Consider the following 12,176-nt stretch of genomic DNA (forward strand, 5'->3'; position numbering starts at 1 on the left):
ATCTCTTCCCAGGTGAAGGAAGATTTGTAACATGGCAAATGTCCAAAGCCTCAGCCTACAAGGCAGGAATTTCCAAGGGTCTCCTGGCACAAGTAGTTATTAACTCTGTAAATTTACTGTATTATGTATGTCTTAATGATTTTACATTTTTATTTAGCTTCTGTTATATTCATAAAATGAGAATATGTATTGATTTCAATCTTAAGTTCTATAGTCTTAAGATTTCCAAACTGTTTAGTCATTGAGCCAAAAAACATAACATTTTTAATTCCTTGTATGGTTAGAATAAGAACCTGGAGCCTGAGATAATATTTTTTGCCACAGATCTTAAATATTTAGTTAACAGTGATTGTAAAACTTAATAATCACAAATGGAAAGCATTAATATATATATATATATATATAAAGAGAAGATCTTACCGATTAATCAATTAGAATACTTAGTATTATATCAGGTATAATTGATTTCTTAGCAGTTACTGTTGAAGATCTACTGATCTGATACCAGGAAATAAGCCCTGAATGGGCTGATTTTGGTTAGATTTGGATATCAGTAGCCAAATCAAAAGACAGATCAAAGGTGGGTTAAGAATTTTGACTAGGTTCTTCAATAGAATTTCTCCTTAATATGTATTTTTTAAGTATTTAAATTTCAATTTTTGCTTTATTTTTCCTAAAATGAAGAATAATTCTGAAGCAATTTAGAAAACCATGTTGATAAATTTTAATATTCTCTTCCAGAACAGAGGAGTCTGTTTTCTCCAAAGGATTGGTAAGATTTGTTTGCACCCATTATAATTTAAATACATAGTCATGTTAACAAATACAGCTGTTGACTTTACCATATATGTATCTCTGCGTATATTTTCATCTGTAGTATCTGTTGGAGAATGGTTTATTGAGAATAGAGGACAACAGTCTATTTCACCAGTACTTAGAAATCAAGAGTTTTCTTACTGTACCTCAGGTAAGTAAAATATGTATTCTAATCTCGAAATAAGCCCCTTTCCTATTCTGAACTTAAGTAAAGGTCTTTTCAGACTCCTCTCTCACTTTCTTCTCCATATCCTTTGAAAACTCTAGTGCCTTGCCATCCAATAGAACTTTTTGTGATAGTAAAATTGTCCTATTATCTGTGCCATACAGTTTGAAAGCCACTAGCCACATTGAACACTTGAGATGTTCACTTGAAATGTGGAACTGAATTCTAAATTTTATTTAATTTAAATTAATTTAAACTTAAATAGCTGTATGTGGCTAGTGGCTACTATAGTTGACAGCATAGCATCTAGTGGAAAAATATAACTTGTGTCCTCAACACTTTGGTTCTGTAGAAACCCTGGAAAATGAAGGTCCTTTACTTTTTTTTTTTTTGCGTTACGCGGGCCTCTCACTGTTGTGGACTCTCCCGCCGCGGAGCACAGGCTCCGGACACGCCGGCTCAGCGGCCATGGCTCACGGGCCCAGCCGCTCCGCGGCACGTGGGATCCTCCCAGACCGGGGCACGAACCTGCGTCCCCTGCATCGGCAGGTGGACTCTCAACCACTGCGCCACCAGGGAAGCCCTCCTTTACTTTTATCATAACTCAAGTCCTCAGAACTCCATCAAGGCGTGTATAACTCATTACTACAAAGACATTTTTTTTTCCCTCCTGTGATTTATTTTGCCTGTTTATTAGTTATACTGTTTGTTAGTTATCATAGCCAAGTAGGTCTTACCGTAGATGTCAATGTAGAAAATTGTTTTTCCACTATTTAAATAGAAAAATATGGCTTTTGTTAGTATAATAAGCCTGATTATTTTAAATTAATGGATTATATTTCTGTATGTTCGGTTTCATTTTTTTTGCCACTCTAGACATAATTGAAAATTACTTCTAACGATATACTTTGTAACACCCACTCAATAGCACTTACAAAATGGATTGTACTAAGCTCCCTGTAGACAAAACAGTAGAATGAAAGGCTCAGGGAAAAATTTACTTCATCTTTAAATCTCTTGCCCTCATTTCTCTGAATTTTTAGTGTCCATTGATAATATAGTTGTTTCTTTGTAGTCAATATAATCTAACGTTTGAATTAAAATTTTTTTAATTTCCAGGGCTTAGTCAAAGTAATGACACTCTGCCCCACTGAGACACTGGTATGTAAATGTCTGGAACTAAATGAGTTACAGTGAGAAATTTTAATAAATAATCTTTAGTTTATATAACAATATTATTTGTTCCATTTTAGAGGAAAAAGGGTTTAGCTATGCTTCAGCTGTATATTAACAAGTTGGATCCACAAGGCAAATATACTTTATTTAGGTATGTATCAATGGTTAATTGCGAAATGTGTGGTTGATTAAAAACCAAATTAATGCCATTAATTATTCTTGGTTACTGTATTTCGGTATGTTTTACATGTAATTCTTCTCTACTTGGAAGCCATATCATAATAAATTCTCTTCTCTGTGATAGGTAGTGAAGGGTTAATCAAAAATTATGGATACATATATATATATTACATGAATAATAGTATATATTTCAGTTTAATTGAAATACTCTAAAATTAAAATAGACTTAGAAGATTAAACTGAGATTGGTGGGGCTCCGGCTAGAGCTTTACATATGTCAATAATGTCCATTATTCACAGTTGAAATTAATGGCTCTGGAGTTATAACTTTTTTTTTTTTTTTGGCGGTACGCGGGCCTCTCTCTGCTGTGGCCTCTCCCGCTGCGGAGCACAGGCTCCAGACCTGCAGGCTCAGTGGCCGTGGCTCACGGGCCCAGCCGCTCCACGGCATGTGGGATCCTCCTGGACCGGGGCAGGAACCCGTGTCCCCTGCCTCAGCAGGCGGACTCTCAACCACTGCGCCACCAGGGAAGCCCTGGAGTTATAACTTTTGACAGGCTATATACACTTTAACAGTGGAGCTTATTAATAGTACTGTTTGAGGAGGAAAAGATTCTAGCAACTCTCTGAGTTGAAGATCAGCAAACTTTTTTAAAGGGCCATAAGTAAGTATAGTCTTTGTGGGCCACACAGTCTCTGTTGCAGCTGCTCAACTTTGTAGTGGGGGTAAGTGTGTTCCAATAAAACAAAATAGGCAGTAGGCTGGATTTGGCCTGCAGACCTTAGTTTGTTGATACCTAGGTAATAAAAATGAGTTAAAACCAAATTGGGGCAATGTCAGAGTGCTAAGGAGTGTTCTTTGGGATTGGCCAATACTAGCACTCTTGATTTTATCTTTTTTTCATTTCTATTGATAGAGTCATAGCAGGTTTATGAAACCTCAGTTTGATGCTTATGTCTTCTACCAGCTTCCTATTCTGATCTACCTGTATTCCTACCCCAAAATCTCCCCCTTCTTCTTAAGCTCATTACTGAGTTTCCTTTCTTTGCAATTAAGTTAGTCTAACCAGACTAGTCTAACAGGGAATAATTTGGGGAGTTTTTAGGCTATTACACTAGTGACCATCCTTGCCATGTTAAATCATTGCAACTATATGCATAAAAATATTCAAATTTGGTTTAATAGAAATTTCGTGTCAGAAAGACCCAGTTAAAATAGAATTTGCCAGTTAGTGAGGGCAGAAATCATAATAGGTGACTTTGTAATTGGTTGATCACCTTGCTAATTGTATGCATTGGTTTTTGTATTCCTAGAAATAGCACATACCCCATTTGAATTTGTAAAACTTTCATTATCATTTAATTATAATGCAGCCTAGATAATTTCAAATGTATTGTAATTTTGCTTTAAAGGTGCTTATTGAATACAAGTAATCACTCAGGTGTGGAGGCCTTTATTATTCAAAATATCAAAAATCAAATTGACATGTCATTAAAGGTAAGAGCATAACTAAGGTGTCATTTATCAATTTATTTTGTAGGATATATTTATTCATTTGTGGAATTCATTAATGTGGAATTTTGCTCTGTGGACGTTTTATATCTCTAGTATTAGGGTACAGGCATACCTCAGAGATAGTGTGGGTTTAGTTCCAGACCACCATGATAAATCAAAAATCTCAGTAAAGCAAGTCACACAAATTGTTTGGTTTCCCCAGTGCATATCAAACTTAATTACACCATATTTTAGTCTGTTAAGTGCAATATTATATCTATAAAGAACAATGTACATACCTTAATTTTACAATACTTTATTTCTAAAAAATGCTAACCATCATCTGAGCTTTCAGTGACTTGTAATCTTTTTGCTGGTGGAGGGTCTTGCCTCAATGTTGATGGCAGCTGACTGATCAAGGCAGTGGTTGCTGAAGGTTGGGGTGTCTGAGGCAATTTCTTAACATAAGACAACAATGAAGATTGCCACACAGATTGACTCTTCCTTTCACGAATGATTTCTGTGTGACATGCAGTGTTGTTTGACAGCATTTTACCTACAGTAGAACTTTGAAAATTGGAGTCAATCCTCTCAAACTCGGCCACCGCTGTATCAACTAACTTTATGTAATATTCTAAATCCTTTGTTGTTATTTCAACAGTCTTCATAGCATCTTCACCAGGAGTCCATTCCGTGTCAAGAAACAATTTTCTTTGCCCACCCATGAGAAGCAATTCTTCATCCGTTCAGATTTTATCATTGAGATTGCAGCAGTTCAGTCACATCTTCAGGCTCCACTTCTAATTCTAGTTCTCTTGCTATTTCCACCACATTTGTAGTTACTTCCTCCACTGAAGTCTTGAACTCTTCCTAGTCATCTTTGAGGGTTGGAATCAACTTCTTCCAAACTCCTGTGAAGGTTGATATTTTGACCTTTTCCCCATGAATCAGGAATGATTCCGGAAGGTTTTCAATTTGCTCTGTGCAGATCCATCAGAAGAATCACTGTCTATGGCAGCTATAGCTTTATGAAATGTATTTCTTAAAGAATAAGACTTTAAAGTTGAAATTGAAATTACTCCTTTTTCCATGGGCTGCAGAATGGATACTGTGTTAGCAGGCGTGAAGACAACATTAATCTCATTTTACATCTCCATTAGAGCTTTTGGGGGATGAGGTACATTGTCAGTGAGCAGTAATATTTTGAAAGTAGTCTTTTTTTCTGAGCAGTAGGTCTCAACAGTAGGGTTAAGATATTCAGTAAACCATGTTACAAACATATGCGCTGTCATCAAGGTTTTGTTGTTCCATTTATATAGCACAGGCAGAGTAGATTTGGCATGATTCTTACAGGCCCTAGAATTTTTGGAATGGTAAAGTTTAAGCATTGGCTTCAACTTCAAGCCACCAGCTGTATTACTCTGAGAGTCAGCCTGTCCTTTGAAGCTTTGAAGTCAGGAATTTTCTCCTCTAGCTGTGAAAGCCTAGATGGCATCTTGTTTCAGTGTAAGACTGGTTAGTATAGCTACCTTCATTAATTACCTTAGCTAGATTTTCTGGATAACTCACTGCAGCTTCTATGTCAGCACTTGCTGCTTCACCTTGCACTTTTATGTTCTGGAGATGGCTGCTTTCCTTAAATCTCAAGAACCAACCTCTGCTAGCCTCAAGCATTTCTTCTGCAGCTTTCTCACCTCTCTTAGCCTTCATAAAATTGAAGAGTTAGGACCTTGCTCTGGATTACGTTTTGGCTTAATAGACTGTTGTGGCTGGTTTGATCTTCTATCCAGACCACTAAAACTGTCTCCATATCAGCAATAAGGCTGTTTCACTTTCTTATCATTCATGTGTTCACTGGAGCAGCACTTTTAATTTCCTTCAAGAACTTTTCCTTTGCCTTCACAGCTTGGCTTAACTGTTTGGCACAAGAGGCCTATCTCGGCCTTCGACTTGCTTCCTCACTAAGCTTAATCATTTCTAGCTTTTGATAAATGAGACATATATGACTCTTCCTTTCACTTGAATACTTCGTAGGGTTATTAATTGGCCTAATTTCAATATTGTTGTGTCTCAGGGAATAGGGAGGCCCGAGGAGAAGGAGAGAGATGGGGGAATGGCCAGTCATTGGAGCAGTTGGAACACACACACAGCACGTTTTGATTAAGTTCATCGTCTTATATGAGCGTGGTTCATGGTGCCCCAAAGGAGTTAACGATTGTAACATCAGAGATCACTGATCACAGATCACCATAACAAATATATATTAATGAAAGTTTGAAAATTTTGAGAATTATCAAAATGTGACACAGATGTGAAGTGAGTAAATGCTGTTGGAAAAATGGTGCTGATAGAGTTGCTTGACACAGAGTTGCCATAAACCTTCAATATGTAAAAAATGCAGTAAAGGGAAGTGCAGTAAAATGAGGTATGCCGGTATATTTTTTTCTCCATTTCTACTCTTTTTTAAAAACCTGGATTTTGAAATTTGTTAACTATAGATTTAAATTGTATTAATTTTTAAAACTGATAATATGACTTTTTTGTTTTGCTGTATACTTGTGAAATGTTAATGGAAACTCAAGTCTATTTGTGAATATTCAGTAATTCCATATAGAGAACAGAGAAAGAGCACACCAGTGCTTTCAAACTAGCAGAGTTTGTTCTAGGTGTCCAGAAATAGTGAATGAAAGAATGGAAATTAAAGTTAAAAATATATATTTTAAATGTGTAATAGCTTATTTTTGTAGTATCAAGGTATTAGAAAAACACATATATCTAACAACCTATTATTTAAAGCCTTTCTCAATTTTTCTTTTGCTTCTCAGAGAACATATAACAAATGGTTTACAGGACCGCAGCTGATTTCCCTTCTAGATTTGGTACTTTTTCTCCCAGAGGGTGCTGAAACAGATCTACTGCAAAACTCAGATAGGTGAGGTGACCATTACTAAGGTTCACGTAGTAAATTCAGAATAAAATGTGAAACCCCTGCTTTGGGAACCTAAACGAAAATAAAACGTATTTTTCTGTGATTTTATAATCAATGGTTAGTTCATCAAATTACATAAAGATTTTCATATATTTAAGTAATTAGATATTATATAAAAACAAAATCAAAAATTCTCCTTTCCAGAACTATGACTAACAGTATGATTTTGTACCTTTGATGTACCTAGCTCATAGAGATTTGGGACTATAGCACTGGTGACTAAACACTAAGAATTTCGTGTATATAACTTATAAAAGGCTTATACATTTGGATTTTATTTCGAGGACACACATCAATTTTTTTCATATACAACATGTAATTTTACTTTCAGTATACTCGAATGAACGTTGAGAAATGGCTGTAAGCATTTTTCAAAGGAATCTTAAAATTCAGGAAACAAAAGACAGTACTCTCGAACATTAAAGATAACAAGTCTCCCTTGGGGGAAAAACAAATAGTAATTTGCACAATTATATTTTGTGAACTTGGAGAACAAAAGTAATACGTTATGTTAAGGGGGTGAGATGTGTGATAAGATATTTTAGCAGTCCATCGCCTCAACCACTTGGCCACCTTGTCATTTGCTGATAAGGTATTTTAAAGGGAGAAGCTTCTAATGGCAAACATAATTGTGGAAATATACCCAAGGTTTTAACTTACCTTTATTCATTGAAATTGTTGATTATATGAAACTGTACTGTATGTAACAAATTATATATTTTTAATTAACAGGATAATGGCTTCATTAAACTTACTGAGGTATTTGGTTATCAAAGATAATGAAAATGACAATCAAGTAAGTGAATTTTTTGAAAAAAACTATTATTCAAATGCATAAGGAGCGTTTTGTATTTTCTTATCAATACCTACTTAAGCCATAATTAATATTTTACCCAGCTGTAAAGCTCCGACAAGTGCCAACAATTATTCTTTCAACTTGAAGTTAATTCCCAGGAGCGCTTACCACCCCACATCCAGCTTTCCCTTTTCTTTTCCTGTTGTACCTCTGCTCTCTTGCTATAAACATTGCTTAACCTTGTTAGGTAGATAAGTTGCAGCTCCTAACTTAACTAACCTTTTGAAACTCAACATATATTTGCATATCTTGTTCATTAACTGCCATCTATTGCTCATGATTTAACTCTGAGGTATATAAAATAAAATCATCTGATCATTTGATATCCCCTCATCAGAAATGACAAATTGAAGCATTTTCAGCACTAAATCCATTAACAGCACCTTTTGAATAATGTGTAGGCAGTTGAAATTTTTTAAAGTAGTGCACCATTAGAGGTATTCAATAAATAGAAAACTATTTGAGGGAGATTTATCATACAGTAAAATTACATTTGCTTTTTATCTTCTCTTTCTACCTACTCTATTCTTTTTTTTTTGGCTGCATTTGGTCTTCGTTGCTGCGCTTGGGCTTTCTCTAATTGCGGAGAGTGGGCAGGCGGGCTTCTCTTGTTGTGGAGCACAGGCTGTAGGTGCTCGGGCTTCAGTAGTTGTGGCTCTCGGGCTCTAGAGTGCAGGCTCAGTAGTTGTGGCGCATGGGCTTAGTTGCTCCGCGGCATGTGGGATCTTCCTGGACCAGGGTTCAAACCCGTGTCCCCTGCATTGGCAGGCTGATTCTTAACCACTGTGCCACCAGGGAAGTCTCTACCTACTTTATTCTAATAGTTGCTTTTTGTGTATGTGTCATCTTATTAACTGTAACTACCTGGATTTCATGCGTGGTTAAACTTTTTAGAAAGTAATAAATGAAACGCAAGTAATTGATTTTTATATAAGAATGCCAGAGGGTTTTTTTTTTCTTTTTTAATTTAAGTAAATCATAATTTGGGATCAAAAGTTTATGGAAAAAGTAGTAGTTTCCTTCCGTCAAACATAAAGCCAAGTTGAAAGAATTTTACAGCAATCACTGATGTACCCACCACCAAGATTCTACCGTTAACATTTTACTCTGCTTTTATCACTTATCCATCTCTCCACCCTCTATCCATCCATTAGTCTCTTATTTTTTGATGCATTTCAAGGTAAACTGCAAACATCAGCATACTTTACCATAAATATTTCAGCATGTATTTCATTGAAAAGAGTTAAATATTTGTCTATAGTTTTTCTTTGAGTTAAGTTTACATAAAATGAAATGCCCAAATTTTAATTGTACATTCACTGAGGTTTAACAAATGCTTAGATCTGTTATCCAAATCCTTACCAAATATAGAACATTACTATCATCACAAAAAGTTCCCTTTTTCCTCTCAGTTAATTCTGACGTCATCATTCCACACCCATCCCTAGCCCCTGCCAGTGGCAGCTGGCAGCTCTATTCTGGCCAGGTGCTATCATTTATTCTCCCCCCCCCCCCCCCGCCCACGGTACTCGGGCCTCTCACCGTTGTGGCCTCTCCCGTTGCGGAGCATAGGCTCCAAACACGCAGGCTCGGCGGCCATGGCTCACGGGCCCAGCTGCTCCGCGGCATGTGGGATCTTCCCGGACTGGGGCACGAACCCATGTCCCCTGCAGCTGCAGGCGGACTCTCAACCACTGCGCCACCAGGGAAACCCTATCATTTATTCTTCACTATGCTATAAGTGCTCTTTAGTTTTAATTTTTCATAGACAGTGTTAGCACAGGAAGGATCTTTAACTTGCACAAGGGCATATACCTAGTAAGTGGCAGAAATAGCTATGACCCCAGGCAGTGACCAGAACCTTTGAATCACAAACTAAATCCTGACTCCTTTTTTGTGATAAAAAGAGAAAGATAACAAGTAAATTCAGTGGCAGTGGAAGCCCTGAGGCTTCAGGAAGATGTCCTTAGAGTACGGTATGAGTTTTTACTTTCATCAGGATGAGGCCATACCTAGAAATGATCTGATTTCCCTGACAGGACGAAAAAGAATCTTTTTGAATCTTTTTGATTAAGAGTGAGCACAGTGTACTACAGGGGCAGCAAACGGGCCTCTGCCTAGAGAGGGAAGGCAAAGCAGTTTTAGCATTGTGCAATGTCTACTATGATATCCACAGATAATGCCTCACATTTATTTGGCTTGAACATTGTACAGTGAAGAAAAGGATACAACCAGCTTATAAGATTGCTTTCTTATTTAATGGTTTTTAAAATTTTTTCTTAGGGATCAAATATTCCATAGTATTGCCATGCAAGTTACTGTAAGAATTATCATACCAAGGAAATTGGCCAAAAAATCAGTCCAAGATGGCAACCTAACATCTTTGAGGCAGCTTGTTCATCATGGAAGCATTTCTTCCAAGTGCAGTCACAGTAGGTCATGTATATAAATGAGAGGCAAATCTGTCTGCTGTGGTTAATCAAAAAATAAGAGCCTTCTGAGTTTTAGAAATTTGATTAAAGGAGAAACAAAATGATACTCTAGTGATGCTGAATTGTGGGTAGTTTTATTCAAAAGGATTCCTACCAGTACCTATTTTTGAGCAGTTAAGTGTGCTGAGGTGGTAACTAGTCAGATGAAAAGCTGAAAAGCAATCAGAAAGGTGTATAGAAAAATTAAGTAAGAACAGAATCATTAAAATACAAAAAATGATTCATAATTGAATAATAATCCACTTCTTTCCCTGCTATATTGGGTTACTGTCAACTGACTTATTCTTTTCATAAATCATTCCCCTCCTTACCTTACTATTTCATGTCTCTTTATCTCTTTGCATAAGTTGAAGGCACTTTCTCCCACACTTCAGTTTGACAGAACTTCTTGGACCTTGAACCTCCATCTATCTGTACTGATAAAACCAACTTAATTTTTAGACCTAGTGTTCCCTACTATTTGGTAGGTATCTTTAAGTAAGTGTTAATTGTTTAATTATAGTAATTTATTCTGATACATAGGCCATAATAATTTATCCCTCACCTTCTGTCCCATCTGCTCATATCCTTTCCTGTCCACCTGCTTACCTATTATTTTCCTAAATAATTTGTGGTTGTAATATGTAGAATGGGAGCAGGGTCAAAGGAAGCAATGTAAGATTGTAAAGGCCAGAAGTATGTATCAGGAATTTTTAAAAATTGAATTATGTAATGTATGCATATATGCTTTTCATTTAGGAAAACACAACAAATATCTGGCATACAAACACATACTTATAGTTCTATATAATCCACATTTTACGTTCTCATTTAAATTGTTTCTTTCTCCAAGATTAAAACATATCCCTTGTGTGTTATTTGCAGATCCAAATGACTTAAGGTTATGCACATTCCTTAATATTACAAGTGATAGAAGTTCTACAATATTACTTCATAAATAAGAAGTGATACACAAATTAGAAAAGGGAAAACTGGGTCTTATTCATTTCCTTCTTTTTATTTCTTCATTATCACGGTTGACTGTGTCCTTTGCAAGGTCCCTGTCTGTTCTGGCAATAAATTTCACTGTGGTATAAAACTGCGTTCTCTCTTTTGTGAGACAGGCTGCAGTGAAATTTGAAATGTATAGTTAAGCTCTAGAACTGAAAAGATCTCAGAACTACTCCACCAGTGAGTTACTTGGGTAAAAATTTTAAAGTAAGCATTTGTGAACATTTCAAATTTTTATCCTTAGTACTATTTTTTAACATCTTGTTACTTTCTAGACACTGAAGATAAAACAAATGTTAAGATGATTTTCTGGGCTTCCCTGGTGGCGCAGGGGTTGAGAGTCTGCCTGCCGATGCAGGGGACGCGGGTTCGTGCCCAGGTCCGGGAGGATCCCACATGCCGCAGAGCTGCTGGGCCCGTGAGCCATGGCCGCTGAGCCTGTGTGTCTGGAGCCTGTGCTCTGCAATGAGAGGCCCGCGTACCGCAAAAAAAAAAAAAAGATGATTTTCTTCGTAGTGTTTGTTTTTTTTTTTTAAAAGATCTAGTAATCTTAATGTAGGAGAGAGAAAATATTCTTATTTCCATAGCTTCTTCACTCCTACATGCTTCTAAAAATATTACTGTTGTTCATCACATGAAAAATTTGTGGAATTATGCTGAACAGAATGTGCACAAATTTTCTTTAGCCTAATTTTGGCACATTTTATTACCTTATTATAAGTTTTAGATTATGGGCTGTGTATTAAATTATTGCCATTAAGAACAACTAAAGTCTTAATAAAGACCTCCTAGTGTTACACTGTCCAATAGACAGTAGCCACATGTGACTATTTAAATTTTATTTTTTTTAAATGTTTAATTAAAAATTCAGTGCCTCCTTAGCATTGGACAGGGCCATTCTAGATTATTGTTTCTCAGCATATGGTCCTAATCAAAATCAGCTGGGTAAAAAAAAAAAAAAAAAAAAAATCAGCTGGGTATCTTATATAATTCGATTTGTAAAAATTCTTGATACA

The 12,176-nt window shown here is 36.2% G+C and overlaps 1 protein-coding gene across 3 annotated transcripts in view; it reads left to right on the plus strand.

Annotated features, from left to right (window-relative positions):
- GLMN (glomulin, FKBP associated protein) overlaps positions 1 to 12,176 on the plus strand; it is a 43,220-nt gene that overhangs the window by 20,337 nt on the left and 10,707 nt on the right. For all 3 annotated transcript variants that reach the window (XM_060139573.1, XM_060139574.1, XM_060139575.1), the window contains exons 10-16: positions 742 to 772; positions 878 to 967; positions 2,102 to 2,143; positions 2,236 to 2,309; positions 3,752 to 3,836; positions 6,659 to 6,765; positions 7,555 to 7,618. In XM_060139573.1, coding sequence (XP_059995556.1) covers positions 742 to 772; positions 878 to 967; positions 2,102 to 2,143; positions 2,236 to 2,309; positions 3,752 to 3,836; positions 6,659 to 6,765; positions 7,555 to 7,618 — 493 coding nt within the window. The remainder of the gene's footprint in view (positions 1 to 741; positions 773 to 877; positions 968 to 2,101; positions 2,144 to 2,235; positions 2,310 to 3,751; positions 3,837 to 6,658; positions 6,766 to 7,554; positions 7,619 to 12,176) is intronic.

This window comes from Lagenorhynchus albirostris, chromosome 2, assembly GCF_949774975.1.
Source record: "Lagenorhynchus albirostris chromosome 2, mLagAlb1.1, whole genome shotgun sequence".
Taxonomy (NCBI): domain Eukaryota; kingdom Metazoa; phylum Chordata; class Mammalia; order Artiodactyla; family Delphinidae; genus Lagenorhynchus; species Lagenorhynchus albirostris.